Below are 15,153 nucleotides of genomic sequence, written 5' to 3'. Positions count from 1 at the left end.
GAGGCAAGAAAAATAAGTGAATTTCTGATCATATTTTTTATTTCAACATCCATATTCTCTGCTTTAATATAAGAGGCAAAAGTAGAACTTCACTCAAACAAATAACTGGGGTTTAGCAACATACACATAAATACATCCCCTAAACAGCCCAAAATGTGAAGAAATGTAAAGAAAGTCCAAGCAATATCAAAAAGCCCTACTGCCCTATAAAATGAAGGTTTGAAAATAATATTAGTTTCTACTTAGTATGTCCATATTTTTCAACCTATTTAGGACTGAAGTTTTTTTTACTAACAGGATGTTTATTAGTTAAATAAAATACAGGAGTTGCTTACACACATATATAAATTTGCGTGTGTTTTGGTTTTGGTTTGTTTTTTTTTTAATATAAGTCACCTACTTCAGTTTCATTATACCAATCATTTCTTTAAAGAATATAACGTAAGACAGGTCTCAGAGGAACACAAGCAACAAATTCCTATAAACTTCTAGTATTTGTATTGTGTATTTTGAATTAATATTTATTTTATATGAAAATGATCATCAAACCCCAATTAATATGACTCCATGCAAGCAGATCACTGGCTCTGGTGGAACTAAGTTCTGATCCACAAAGCGAAGTCACAGTGTTTCACATCAGGGAACAAATCTGTCTCCTGTCACACCAAAAGAAGTACAAGGAAGCCTAAACATCAATGACACTGTAAATATGTGTGTTTACACGCACACTTTCTTTTTTTCATCTTTTTAATAAAGGGCAGAGGATTTCTTGCCTTCTTTGTACAAAAGGAATCATTTGTCACACCTTGAAATGAAGGCTTGGACAAAGACTTTTACTGAAATAGCTATTTCTTTATGTATTCATACTTTGTATAAAAATATGTATTCTAAATTACACATAACATATATTACTCCAGTACATACAAACCACAATATTATTACATGTATATGTATGCATGTATTTACTACTGTAAATACAAGTTGTATCTGATTTTTGTCCCCAAAATTTCATTAAGTTTATTTCAGAGTCCAAGAAAGCTAAAACGATGTCTGAGAGGGTGAAGTTCCTCATTTTCCCATTTTCTTCAGGTACATTAAGGATGACAAGTTCAGAAGAGGCTTGTTCTGGTTTTCCCTTGTTCAAACTCTTTTGCAGGCAAAATAAAAAGTTGAGTAGAACTCTGACAATGCCTTCCTCTATACAAAACAAACAAAGAGTAAACCACACCTTTGTCTTATTTCTGTGACCATAAAACTCTAATTATTAATTATCAAATGTAGGATAATTCATGACCACTCAGGAAAAAAGGTTTGCATTCTGTCATAACACCAGGTAACTTTATCCTACCTTAAGGGAATAAAATCCATTTCTGATTGCTGGAGAAGTGTCTCATCTGAAAGTCTTTGGCCTTGTGTTGAACACATCAGCAGTGGATGACAGGCAGGGAATTGACTGTCCTGAATGTCTGTTAAAAATAACAATAACACAGTAATAAAAGCTTGCCAGACAATCCCTCTTTAAACTGCTCTGCCAACTAATAGAGCCTTCAAAATTCAAAAACATGCCAACTGCAGTGAAAATGATGTAATCCCATCATTTAAATCTCATTTAAATCCTCTGCGGAAGCATGTTCCCTCATGTATCCAATTCAGCTTTCTTATCACGTTATCAAATTCAGATTTCTTCTCGTCAGTCTTGAAATGCTACATGACACTGACATCTCTAACTTACCCTCTTAACCTTAAACTTCTTTTTGCGCACATCCCTATCCTTTCCCACTCACTAGTGAGCACCTCCCCTCGTGATTTCTATGCACTCTGTACACATCGGAGAACGTCCACAGGGCTTCTACCCAGATCACCATTTACTTCTTTAAAAGCCAAGAATCCCCACTGATGCCTTTCCCAGTCTCCAGTTTTCCCATAAATTTTGATTATAGCAAAGGCTGCATAGTTTTTCTTCTTTAGGGTTTCAAGATGCAAGTAATAATAAAGCTTAGTCATCACAACTATACTAGTATCACTGTCTACTACTGTAGCAATAAATTTTAGTTTCTATCATATATTTCTTTGTTCTTTGAGGTAGTTGGCACTTCTTTTTTCAGTTGACTGCTTACAAAAACAAACGGAAATGTTTTATACCACAAGAATAAAAACAACTCTAAGCTGTACCTGATGAGTGTAAATGACTACATACACATTTTCATGGATGCAAAAAAACTTACGTCCAATCCTTTAATAAGTAAGCATTTTTTAAAAGAAAAAAAGCTATTTGTCGTCAAGAGTACGACTTTCAGAACCAGAATTCACAGTCATTTAATTTAGGTTCATTAGTTTTCAACCATCTCAGACAAGCTATACCCTGTGTCACTTACAGAAGCATAATCACATCAGATATGACCATTGATGACCATTACATACAAAGAATCAAGTTTACATTACATCAGCTTTATCCTGAGGCTTTCTACAGCCTGTATGACATCACCTGATGAGTGATATCCAGCCACTCTGATGGACAACCTTTCTGATTCATTTTTAATTTAATACTTCCAATTAACTTTTTTTAAATTACTTTAGAACTCTGTGTAGTGAGAGGATAATTATAAGGCTAGAAATAATTCTACATCACACAGCAAAGCTGGCTCAAAATTTGGATGCCCCCTAGTCCCACCCCATCAGCAGCTAGAAAAATAATAATACGATTGCTATACAGTTTCAAAGATTCCCTTCTATCTCGGCAGCTGTCTCCACCACATGGCCAGCCTAACGGCTCCTAGAGGAAGCCAAATTTATACTTTAGCATCTGTAGTACAGATGGCACAAACATGCTACAGCAACTTAAGTGGGGAGTCTTTGTTTTTCTAGCACCCAGTACCTCTTTAAAGATAAATTCTCCCCGTTACTTTATTAGATAAATGCATTGCACCAGTCACCACTCCACTTCGCTTTCGTCTTCACTATTTGCAATACCAAACATGAATGAAAAGTTAAAAAAAAGCCACCTGCTTTTTTGGAAGTTTATAGGAAAGGAAATTACATGTATCTTCAAAAAATAGGTATGAATAGCTACTCCCAAGCAACTTGACAAGAGGAGCCATTCAGAAGAGGCTTCAATGTAGACTGGTAAGCACCTGTGCAAAGCTGGATGAAAAAATAATTGTAACACACATGGAAGTGTAAAAAAAGCAGAGGAGAAAATGGCAGCATCAGCACAGAGGGAGCAGGAGCCAAGAAAATAAGGAACAAGGTCAGGGATATCTAATTTATAATATAACAGCACCTCAGGGCTCTGTTTATTATAGGGCACAACCAAGACTGTGGTCTAATGTACCAGACTGATTGGTACTTATGTGATTTTAATCACAATTTGAATCATGATTTAAAATCATGGAACAAGAGACTGATCTAATTCACTGTAATCTCCTTAGCATTTATTTAAAATGTACTTTACAGAAAACAAAGAGGTTTGCTTTCAGTGGCTGATACTGACTTAGAACCAAATACAGCTTGCACATTAGACTCCTTATTCCCAAGCACTAACTGGGAGTAGACAGTATTTACAATGCATTTACTCAAACATTTATTCTGTTTAGTGTACATTTACTCAAACAATTTTTTGTTGTTATACTTGAAAATACTGAGTAGATTAACCATAGTTAGCTTGGATACAGAATTGCATTAAAGATGCAAAACCACATATTTTGAGAAATATTAAGCAAATTGGAATCTAAAATATCTTAGCTGTGTTAGATGTACTTTTTTTCCTCCCAAATCTTGTTTTACCTTTAAAATTATATTAGTGAACAAAGGCAATAGTAATTGCCGTTATTGAATTAGACTTGTCATCTCACATCATGATACGCTTTATGTTTTCAGAACTGACATCTCATTTTTATTCATACAATAGAAGAGGAAAATAAGCTTTCCTGATTTTCAGCTTAACTTCTTCACTTTGAATGAAAATGTGTTTTCAAGCTAAACTGAAAATCAGGAGTGATTAAAGGAAAAGCTTTTCCATACAATAAAGACTGGGTGCGCTGTCTTTGTAAATGAAGAAACAAAAAAGTCTGAGGGAGGGCACCAAAAATAATTGGGGGAAAAAAAAAAAAGAGCTATCAAATGCTCAAAAATAGATCCTGCCAAACAATTTTAATGCATCTACACATGTATTGATAAAATGAATGTGCATATACACATATATATACACATACACAATATAAGTCACAACATTTGGCTGATAAATCAGTGCTTTAAAGACATACTATATCAACAAAAATTTAAGTACCATTCAACATTTGTATTAAGAAAGTCAACCCAGCACTCAAACAGATGAAAAATTATTTAGCATTCTCCAAGCAGAATTATAAACAGGACATCCTCACTGCATGGGTATGTACCTAGCCAGTCCCTTCAAGAGCCGTTCTTGTCCCCGCTCTATTTGAGACTTCAGAAATCCCTAAATTCTTACAGAGGAGGCACACAGATAAGGCAGCTATTTGCCAAGCAATAAATACCTCACTGCACAGACCATTGATACAGGGCAGTCTGGGTCACCTGGCATCACAGCATGGCAAAGGATACAAGTTTTAGTATAACTGAAGTCCAGCCATACGTCGGTGGGAACAAAGCACCCCAGCAAATCTAACAGAGTCAAGGACTGCCTTAAAAAGCAACGATGTGGATGAGGACTTGAGCTCGTGACAAACAAACCGCTGACAGGAGGCCACTGCAATACCGTATCCAAAACAGCAAGCAAGTTTTGTATATATATAAAAAGAAGAATAGTGAATAAGTAGTAACAAGGACTATTCTTTCCAACCTTTTACTGAAACTACTAGTGAAATGGTATTTGCAGGTTCTGATGACGATAACTCCATATTTGTAAATATCACAGCAGGATTAGAGAAAACAGCTAAAAGATTCAATGATACAAAGAAACATCATGATACAAAGAAACATGCCTCATCACAAGAGCCTCCTGGAACTAAATCTGTTTCGTATAATCAAAGAGAAGATTAAGGGTGACTTGATTACATTTCTATGTACATATGCAAGAACAGAAAATTGGTCATTGAGCATTTCAGTTCAGATTATATATAACAAGAATCCAACGTAAAACACTGAAGCTATGCAAACCTAGGTGACAAATAAGACACTTCCGAGTGCATCAACATGATACAACAACATAGCTGGCTTTCTACAAAACGTGCAGGGCCGTTTAGATAGATCATTAATGGCTTCAACAGATATTTGAACAGCACAAGTAAGTTTTGCTTCACTTTGCTCTTCCCTCCCCCCTCAACTTCTTACATGTAGTCCAGAACGAGAGCCCCCAGGTTCTCCATCTCCACTTGAAGCAGTAAGACTACACCTCAGCAAGAAGGGACAGACCTAATCTCTCCACCCCAGCCCAGAGACGTGTTTCTCCCTCCTTTTTTTGCACAGGCAAGAGAACTCTGATCCAGCTGAAATGTAACCCTCTCCATTTCCAACCCTACCATTACATTTCAGTCTGAACACAAGCTGATCTGATTGCACCAATCCACATGGTAGGTGTAGCAGAAGGGATGCAGCGGGAACAAGTGTGCAGGACAAGGAAAAGTCAGATTCTTCCTTTTCAGTAGCAGACTTTAGCTGACTAAATATACCGCAAAACTGTACCCTCAGACTAGCCTCCATTTCAGGCAGTCTTGCTCCCCCGACTTCTCCAGAGAGCGCTGTGGTTTTGCCATGTAGCAGTCATCTGCCTTAGGCTGACAGTACCCTACCTTCCCCAGAGGTTTCCAGTCGGAGGAACTGTGGTGGTGATCACTGACTTGAAGCAGCAGATGACTGACAAAGCCAGGAAAGAAGAGTGAGGAAAAAAGGGAACAGAAAAAAAAAAAAACCACAAAAGGAGGAAAGATAATAGTCAAGATTCACTGCAGCCACATCCTCGGTGGAAACCCTCTCTTCCAGCTTGCCCCTTGCAGCAACCTGCAGAGGTGACCTGTAAAAGCACCCTTATGGAGTTCAATAGATGACATTTAACTGGGGCTACAAAACTAATTTTTTTATATATATAGAATATAACTCCAGCATGTCACATGTTCTACCTCCTCTGGCTTCTTTGAATGTTTTCTAATCGTACAGCACATGAACTCGAATGTTTTCAGTAACTTATTTCCCTCAGGAGGCAGAAAGATCATCGCTATCATATTTTGGATGCTTACGATGATTTAGGGGCTCATTACGCTCAGACATAACCTAGGTTTTGCAGGCAGAGAAGCAGGTGCTCGATGCTTAAAGCAGCAAGTGACGTCAGTACAACACTCTTCGAGCATCTTGTGTCAAAACAGTAATTCTTCCCGCTGTCGCTCTGAAGGTCAAAAGCTTCCTCACAGTTGAATTCACTGAACAAGCAAAGCTGGGCATGCTACTTTATCTTGCAGCCTGCTGACAATTCTGAATGCCAGAGTCAAATTGCCATTTGTGGAAGATAAAAAAGGAAGGCAAAACAAAAACAAAACCTTCTTGGCTTTGTCAATCTGTTCCACAATGTAGCAGGAGCAATTTCAATACAACTGTCATTGTGATTCCCCCCCCAAAATGAAATTCAAAAGACTTTTTGAAGAGAAGAAGGAATAAATTAGTATTATAGCTTATGTTGCTCCCTTCCCTCTCACCTTTCCTCTCATATCTGAAAATTTAAGTGCTGTACAAAAAGGCTGTAGCTACTGGCACGCTCACTAGAGAGCAACAAATAAAATACCAGCAGAACACAGAATTCTTACATCTTTGTATCATATTAAAAAGCCTTATGCTTTCTCTTTAATTCCAGTTGCATTTAAAAAGCACACTTTGACAAATATCAGGAAATTTTTCTTGATGAAATGTATTCCAGTTCTGCAAACCACAACAATGTGGACAAAATGCTATAAAATATACTAAATACAACAATCCTATACAGAGGATGTAGGCAAAGATGAAGCATGCCTAACCTACCATGTCCTTCCACTTTTTAATATCTGTCTTAAACCTGAATTTCCTACATGGCAAAACAAAAAAAATGGGGTTTTATTCAATATTAACCAACTCTAGCCAGATAGCAACTCACTGTGATGCACACATGGCTTTTAATTACAAAGCTGTCTGTAGGCCCAAACATGAGATAGCCAAGAGTGCTTTTTGTTTCATAAAGGAGAAAACCTCTTCAAAAACATCTCAGAAGTAGTTCCAAATCCACAGCAGCCAGCAATTAATTCAGCCATACCAAGCTTGTCTGCCTGTGTTGTTACGCTAGAAGAGAACCTCACTTCATCTTCCTAACACGTTGTCTTAATAAAAATAAAAAAGGGCTTAGGGCAGCAAAGGACAGGGCTTAGTGTTCACTGTAGACTAAAAGCAACATGTTACCTCTGTATTGGCAAATGTTTGGGATTTCCAGTAAATTACCTGAAGTTTCTAAGAAACCAAAAAAAGTGCTGGTTTCCTCTTTTATGCTTTTGTATCACACACAGGATTTTAAAAGTTCCTTCAGCAGATGTATTACCTCTACCGAAGCCAACCTCGTCCCAGATTCTGCCTTTACAGATAGAAGTCATCTTCTGTCTTGTTTTTCTTCATGGAAATCCACATAGATTCACCACCATAAAGTTAACAGAGAACCACATCCAAGAGAATCCCTGAACAAGTTAAACAAGAGGTTCAAGCAAAGAAACAGCCATTTTTTGAACCAGATAATCCAAGTGACCAAAACTGAATTTGGTCTTTGAAGAAAGCGTAACAGGAGACAGAAGGGATAGCTGCAGCCATCAGTGCGAGACCTACAGTGGAAGGCATTGGGCCTTGGGCCTCAGAGGGGTTCGGTATGAACCAGAACCTCTCATCCAGATCCACCAGACAGAGATGTTCCCTCTCCCCTTATAGGCTCCTTCACAAAGGATGGATCAAAGCATTATCAAAATAGCCACAAAAACTGAGGAAAATGAGCAAGAGCTGCACATTGTAATAACAGCCAAACTCATAAAACCTTCAGGAGTTGCCATGAATGTGTACGAGGCTATTCCCAAGGCAATTTCAGCTCCATCCCCTTAAGCAGTTGTTTAACTTCAGAACAAACAAAAACCCCAAAAGCAACCTACATACAAGTAAGATTACACAAGCAGGTACAGGAATGGTAAATCGCAAGTTGAACTTGCAGTTAACTGGAAGCAATGCAGGTTTATTTTAAAATATCACAAACAATCATGTTATTTGCCTACAATAATTCTGTTTGTTTGTGAAAAAATGTAGCCCAATGGCGTAGTGAAAGCAACTTTAGAAGCACCTTTATTCAGCAATTTCAGTTACATCCTGGAAAAGTGAGTCACAAATATAATAACCTAATGGGCGGGGTAACACTTGATTTTGCAGAGTGATCCTCTAAGGGATATTAATACAAAAAGAAACACTTTGGGCTTAGTAACAGCATTTTTAAGTTATGCGTTTCCAAGGAAGTGTGTGCAAGTATATGCATAAAAGGAGTCTAGGTGGGGTATCATAAAAGTAAAGAAGAAAGAAAAACAAGTGTTATCAGCAGGGAAGAAGTTAACAGATGACGTAACAGTAAGTTACAGTACACGTACACAAACGTTTGCTCAGGAAAAATTAACAATTCAGTTGGAATTGAGAGTTTGAAAGTCAAAAGTTGACATACAGTGCATGATAGAATGTGATGTTAGCATTTAAGAGCTGGGGGGGGGAGGGAGAGAAATCTACACCTAAATGCACCAACTGCTACTTTAAGAGTGGAACCAATGGATAACAATCATGTCTGGGGGTCTGGTGAACAGTTGCTTAGCATAGTAACTTGGATGCGTAAGGAAGCAGAAATGCAATAAATGGAAATAACACAACTAAAGTAAGGCAAGCAAGGAAATGTTCTAGCTTGGGTAACTAAAACAGCTATCGATAACAGTCTTGGCTAATTTTGTCTTCCATAGATAGCACAGAAGAGAAAGTAAACTACTTCGGCCGTATGAGTATAGTTAAATATACATTGCTTAGTTCTGCTTTTGCTGGTTTTGGTTTCATTAAATGCACACATACAAAAAGGGAAAGATACAATTCTTTACAGATTAATTGCCACAGCTGAAGCTTGAAGTTAAAAAACAAGAGGAAAATATGAGCAAATAAAGGTAATGAAGAAAAATGGATCTGATAAAAGTTGGCTTTATTTCCAAGGGAAACAAGTTTATCTTGTTGGGGACAGATGTGTTTCCTATGATTAATAGCAATGAGTGAAAAAGGTCAGCGTCTCCGTTTCCACCATTTTGAGGATTATCAGAAATTATTACAAAGAATCAGTAATGTGGTTTGTGTCTTAAAATGCAGAGAATAATGCTGTGTTGTAAAGAGAAGTTTTCTTTTCCAAAGATGTACTACCAGCGGACTAAAAATTATACCACCAGAATTGACCAGAATACTCTGACTCCACATGGATGAAAATGAATGTAACCAAGAACGGATAAAGTTGAAATATTAAACCTTAGAACTTCTCAAACCAATCTTTAACTAAACTGTGATGATTAGATGTGAAAGGAAGCAATAGAAACGCTTAGCTTTTCTAAAGCAGAGGTATTAGAGCTGGAAAATATTACTGCCAGTAATATAAATTGCATCCAAATGCAAGTGGTAGCAATAAGGACTACTAATAGAATATTCAACACTGTAAGTAGTGGTTTATTGCCACAAAAATATAAATAATCTGAACAGACACGGAGGAAGGGGGTTGCGCAGGGCGGAGAGAAAACCAAAAAAAGTGTCTAGATTGGTGTAAATTCCAGGCATGGAACAGAATACAACCAGGTCATTAGGAGAAATAAAAACCAGGATATTTTATGTCAAAAATAAAGATGACTGCCAAATAATAGATGCACAAACCCCAGTAGCATTAGCAAAAATAATCCATCAGTCACTTCAGATACATAAAGTGAGAGCTTGATGCATCCCTAATGGTGTATTAATAGAGCTAAAAACATGTTATGAAAAATGGAATTATAACAAATTAATCTGTCCTACGTGAATATGGCCTGAAGAATGCTGTACTTGAATGTAGCAACAACTACTTGCATGCAAGCACCAATTAGCAGCTAATGTGTCTCTCACCTATGATACTGGAAACAGCTGCATGCATGTTCTTTTCCTGTATCCAGCCTGGTGGGGATCACATCAGAAAACTGAACCCCGCGTGGAAAAAACAGTAACATCCTTCCTGTATATATCGAGGATGAAACATATACAGTGTCCACCCATATCATGCATTAGCTAATCAGAATTATGTAATGTGGAAGAGTGCTACACTGGGATTAGTATGGCTGGAACAACCTTACTGGTGAATCACAATAAATAGAACAAGAAGCTAAAGTACGAGGAAACACCAAGTCAGAAAATTTATATTACATTAGAAAACCAACAGCTATTACGATTAAGTGATGCAGAAACCCTAACTATTCACCACCGGTGTATTATTCTTAAAGGATGCTCACAGCTGTATTACAATGAGGTTTTTAACACCCCACAGGTTTTTTTGTATTTCAAATTGCATTGTTAATGATAACACTTGTAATACACCAATACGCTTCACATGGGTTTTCACATCTTAGCACTATGATTAACAACACTGAAGATGGCACACCAATTGAAAAAGCATTCTGAGGCCCAGATACCCAATATACTGGAAAGAATCAATAGCCATATTAACGTGGTACATTCCAGTATGGGTATTATCCAAACCCAAAGAGAAATGTCAGGACTTGTAACAAAGATATTAATATTGATATGAAGTAAGAATGTGTGTATAAACTTGTCTTTAAGCACCAGAACAGAGGACTCATTAGCAGAAGGTCCTGTGCTCTGACAACGGGAGGATGACAACAAGGTTGCTGCATTTGATATACACAGCTCCTTCTTCTGTGAGTCCAACAGGACAGCAGGCTACAGCAAAGCACCACCCCAGGACTTGATAGCTAGAATACATAGGCCGCTGTGTTACAGGCAAGCTAGACCACTTGGGAAAAAAAAAACAAACAAAAAAACAAACGAGTTGGTGCTTGTGAGTGCAGTGGTGAAAGTGGGTAAACATCAACTTACTTAGACATTTTGTAAATAATTACCACCTTCCCCTTCCATGTAGCCTTTGTTATGCTAACTTCCTACATAAGCAAATCCCTTTATCTGGATAGTTTGGGTTAAATCTTGCAGCAGTACAGTACTTCTAGCTCTAATTCCTCAATTTTTCCTGTTATCTGAAAAGGAATATGTATACTGATTAATTAAGGAGCAGTAATACTTATAAGTCACCTTTTCAAAGAGCTATTGAAAACCTTTTAAAACTGTATTTGGAGATTACTTTGTCTATAAAGAAATTCTATAAGAAGCAGTGAAACATAGAAGCAGTACACAGTAGTCTGAATACATGAGAAAGGGGTGCAAGCATGCAAACGCTCTTATCAAACAGTTTTTCATGCTATCAATACAATTATATCTGCTATCCTATCTACTATTTTGAAATTAACCAAGATTTTTGACTAACAAATTAATACAGATTTTAAGGACACTGAGAACTACCACCTCACCTAGACAGAACCCAAAACATTTCTAACTTTACTCAGGTATTAATTCTGAAGAAAAACAAGACTACAGTTTTGCCTGAGACTAAAGATAATCAGTTCACTTGTTAAAAGATCCAGGGAAGGTACACAGGCCCTCCATGTCATTTTGAAGATGGGCTTTGACAATAAAATTACAAGAAAGTATTTCGTAAACACCAGTTCTCACTAAAAGAAGTCAAATCCAGGTTAGGGATTGATTTAAAAGGAAAAGTAAAATCCTAATTGTTCGCAGTTAAACAAAAGGCAGCTTTGAACATACTCAGCAGTAAGCCATGTGCTGTATCTCCAGGAGACTGCCTTCTAGATGCTTCTGCTGAAGGCAACACTCCTTCCTCTAGCGTAGGGAACTCCGTCAGGTCATTTCTATCACAAGTCAGGCCAAGCTTCATCTCCGAGGCAGCAGTTAAATGGCTGGCATCCACTTCTGCTGGAAGTTGATACCACGACTCAATTCCCTAAGAACAGGCAGGGAGAAAAAAGTGCTCAAGCATCAAGAAAGTTTTACAAGACATATTCCCAAAGGCAATAAAGACTAAGTTGTGAAACAATGGAATTATTGCTTCTGAATTGTATTTCCTGTACAAATACTCAGTTTTTAATGTAAAAGAATTATGATGCACTATGAACTGCTGAAGTCCACAGTCAGTTCTCACTACTGCCTAAGTTGTCATCGCTCACCATCTGATCACCAGCCTTCCATCACTTGTCTGAAACTGAGCTCCATCTCCAGATCCTGCCACTGCAGAAGACTTTTTCCAAACCAGAATGAAATCTCTCACTTCAAAAGAAAAATCTTGATAAGGACAAATACTTCAGTAGGATGCTGGGCCAATACAGTTCCTGACACTGCGTACTAACCATGGTTTGCATTGTACAACTGGGGAGTAACAAGCAGAACAAAGTCTGATTTGTCTTTAAAGCAAGTTTGTAGTTACAGAAATTCTGAGTTCACACAGATAATGCCTGCGAATCCTAGCCAACTCTTTGGTATATTTTAAGAAAAAGACTTTCAGTTCATGTTCAAATGGAAAGGAGCGTCTTTAGTTCAAGTAATTCATTAAAGAATTTGCATTGGGATTACTGGGGAAGTAATTAAACAGATGAATTTTAATTATACAAAAGGAACAGAAAAGTCTTCAGTGCAGAGAATTAAGAATATCAATCATTTATAAGGCAAACCATTATCATCAGCATATATAAGTTATAATTGCATATATGTTAATACAAGCAAGAAAATGTCCCAGTGAATTGGTAGAAGTATCGAACTATCCCTACTTAATTAATAGCTGCAAGCTCTCCTAACTTTTGAAACACTACTAAGGTATTAAAAGCTACTTTTCACATCAGAATTTTTCTATATGAACTCTAATTTTTGCACAAGATTCTTATAATCATTTTGAAATAAAATTTCTGATCAACTCAATCTTTTCAAAACACCTGTGATCTTATGCAATTCTCAGAGTAATTAAGTATTTGGCAGCATATCCATCAGATAGAACTACTATGACTGTATCATGATGCGAGTACAGTTTTCCTTAATCACACATGGAACACATCATTAAAACTAAGGTGTAAAAGTAGTCGGATTCCACATGCACTGAAGCATGGCTCTGTGCTAACACGTAAATCGGCTATTTTGAGGGAGACAGATCCGACAATTTAAGAGGCAGTAGCAGGACCAGGATTATAGCAAATTACAAACTGAATATAGATCAAAGATACTGTTGAGAAGAAGAGAACATTACACTGGAAAATATACTAGGTTTATAACTAGAAAACAGAAGGGGTGTGGGGGGAAGGGGAGAAAAAAATGTTAAAAAAAAAATCACTGAACTATGCGGATTCAGTTTTGAATATGTCAAAAAGGTTTGTAGCACCTGGATCAAGACTAGAATAGATGACTTGTCAGAGCTCACAACATTCCTATTTTTCTGTGGTTCCAAGATACAGAAACACAGACCTTTACAGGGCGAGGATGGTGGTGGTCTAAATTATACAGGTAAAGCACTTCATATTCTTTTCAATCATATAATTAACCTTTAACCAGAAGCAAAACAAAGCACAGTACAAATACCAAATTAACAGCAGTTTTCTGACGTATTGCTTCTCCTAGGGAGATCCCACTGGTAACTGATGCCTGGGTTTCACTGCTGCTGCGGCTTAAGGATTCCTCCTTCCAGCTACGATGTGGCGGAGTTGTTGCAATAGGCTAAAAGAAACAATATGTGTTTTTAAAACAGAAAATAATTTCTTGGTATTTCAACATGTGTATATATTTAAGTAACAGACAATAAAATATATCTATACTCAAGCCAGCCCCAATGCCAGAAGTGAGGCATCTACCTCAACGACTTAGGCACTGACCTAAATTCCATCCAGAGTCCCAAAACTTCACTAAAAGGGGCACGTTCATTTGCCACTTTAGATCCCAAAAAACAGTACGCATGATTTTCTGCACATTAGGCAATCATTTCTGAGGGCCAGAAATTTATTTCTCATTTCCAACCCATGTACCTGCAGCTCTGAGTAAATCACAAAATACCAAAAAGATTCACCACCTTGAGCAAAGTCAGGTTCTGGCATTTGTCCTGCCTGGTTTATTAACAGTGGTTGTTGGGTTTTTAAACAGTAATTTCTTTATTTATTTCTTATATTTATTATTTTCTTAAAAACAGAATGTTTTTACTTATATCAATGTTGTAAACTAAATTTTAAAAGCCATCTTACGTAAATATCTTAAAGCAAGTCTAGGCTGATTTCTATATTATAATTTAGCAATACCTGCCATACTTTGAGGGTATGAATTGAAGTTAAATTGGACGTCTGCCTAGAAAAGCAGCTGTAACATTTTTTTCCCACAAGCTAACAGAGAAAGCTGTTCTCCAGTCAGAATGAAATTTCTCTTGTATAATATCCCCTGCCTGAGGTCACAGCAACTGTAGCAGCTTTTCCCAGACAAAACAGACAGCCAGGTTCAAACACAATGGTATATAATTGTGAAAATAGACATTTCTGGAACACCAAGATTCAGCCCAACCAAAAACGTTCCAGGAAAGTAGTCATCAGCTTTTAAAAAAACAAAAAAACAAAAAAAAACAACAAAAACAAAAACAAACACACACAAAAAAAAACAACAACCCTGGAGACTAGCACTGGAGAATATCAGGAAATATTATTAATGCAGCAATTTAACATGAAGCCTCAACCAAAAGAAGGACTTGCAGCTTCCCTACCTCTTTAATACCCTTCCCTGCCCTCATCCTCTTCCTCATGTCAACTCTAGTTCAAATTTAACTCACTAATAATATTTTTTTAAAAAGTCAAGCTACCCTTGGAGGTATTTTTTAGTGGCCAAGCCAGCAAATGGCAGGATCTGAAGAACACCGCAGTGAGCGCAAGCAGGGGCAGGAGGAAGCTCCCCACCACCCACTCCTGTACCGTGAATTATGTAGCTACTGTCTGGTGGTATCTGGCTGCCGTGAGAATTACAACGGCCCTTAATGTGGGCAAACGACGTGTG

The 15,153-nt window shown here is 37.3% G+C and overlaps 1 protein-coding gene across 7 annotated transcripts in view; it reads right to left on the bottom strand.

The window, feature by feature from the left end:
- The window catches only part of ALMS1 (ALMS1 centrosome and basal body associated protein), a 72,586-nt gene that overhangs the window by 44,935 nt on the left and 12,498 nt on the right, over nt 1-15,153 (bottom strand). For 6 of the 7 annotated variants that reach the window (XM_072861665.1, XM_072861666.1, XM_072861669.1 and 3 more), the window contains exons 2-4: nt 13,708-13,842; nt 11,893-12,088; nt 1,349-1,466 (exon numbers count right to left, since the gene is read on the bottom strand). In XM_072861665.1, the coding sequence (XP_072717766.1) occupies nt 1,349-1,466; nt 11,893-12,088; nt 13,708-13,842 (449 nt within the window). Of the gene's footprint in view, nt 1-1,348; nt 1,467-11,892; nt 12,089-12,311; nt 12,412-13,707; nt 13,843-15,153 lie in introns of those variants that run through there. The other variant, XM_072861668.1, reaches the window with a different exon arrangement.

This window comes from Ciconia boyciana, chromosome 5 (assembly GCF_034638445.1).
Source record: "Ciconia boyciana chromosome 5, ASM3463844v1, whole genome shotgun sequence".
Lineage (NCBI taxonomy): Eukaryota > Metazoa > Chordata > Aves > Ciconiiformes > Ciconiidae > Ciconia > Ciconia boyciana.
Note: the sequence above shows the minus strand (reverse complement) of the source record. Positions and strands in the feature narration are given on the sequence as shown.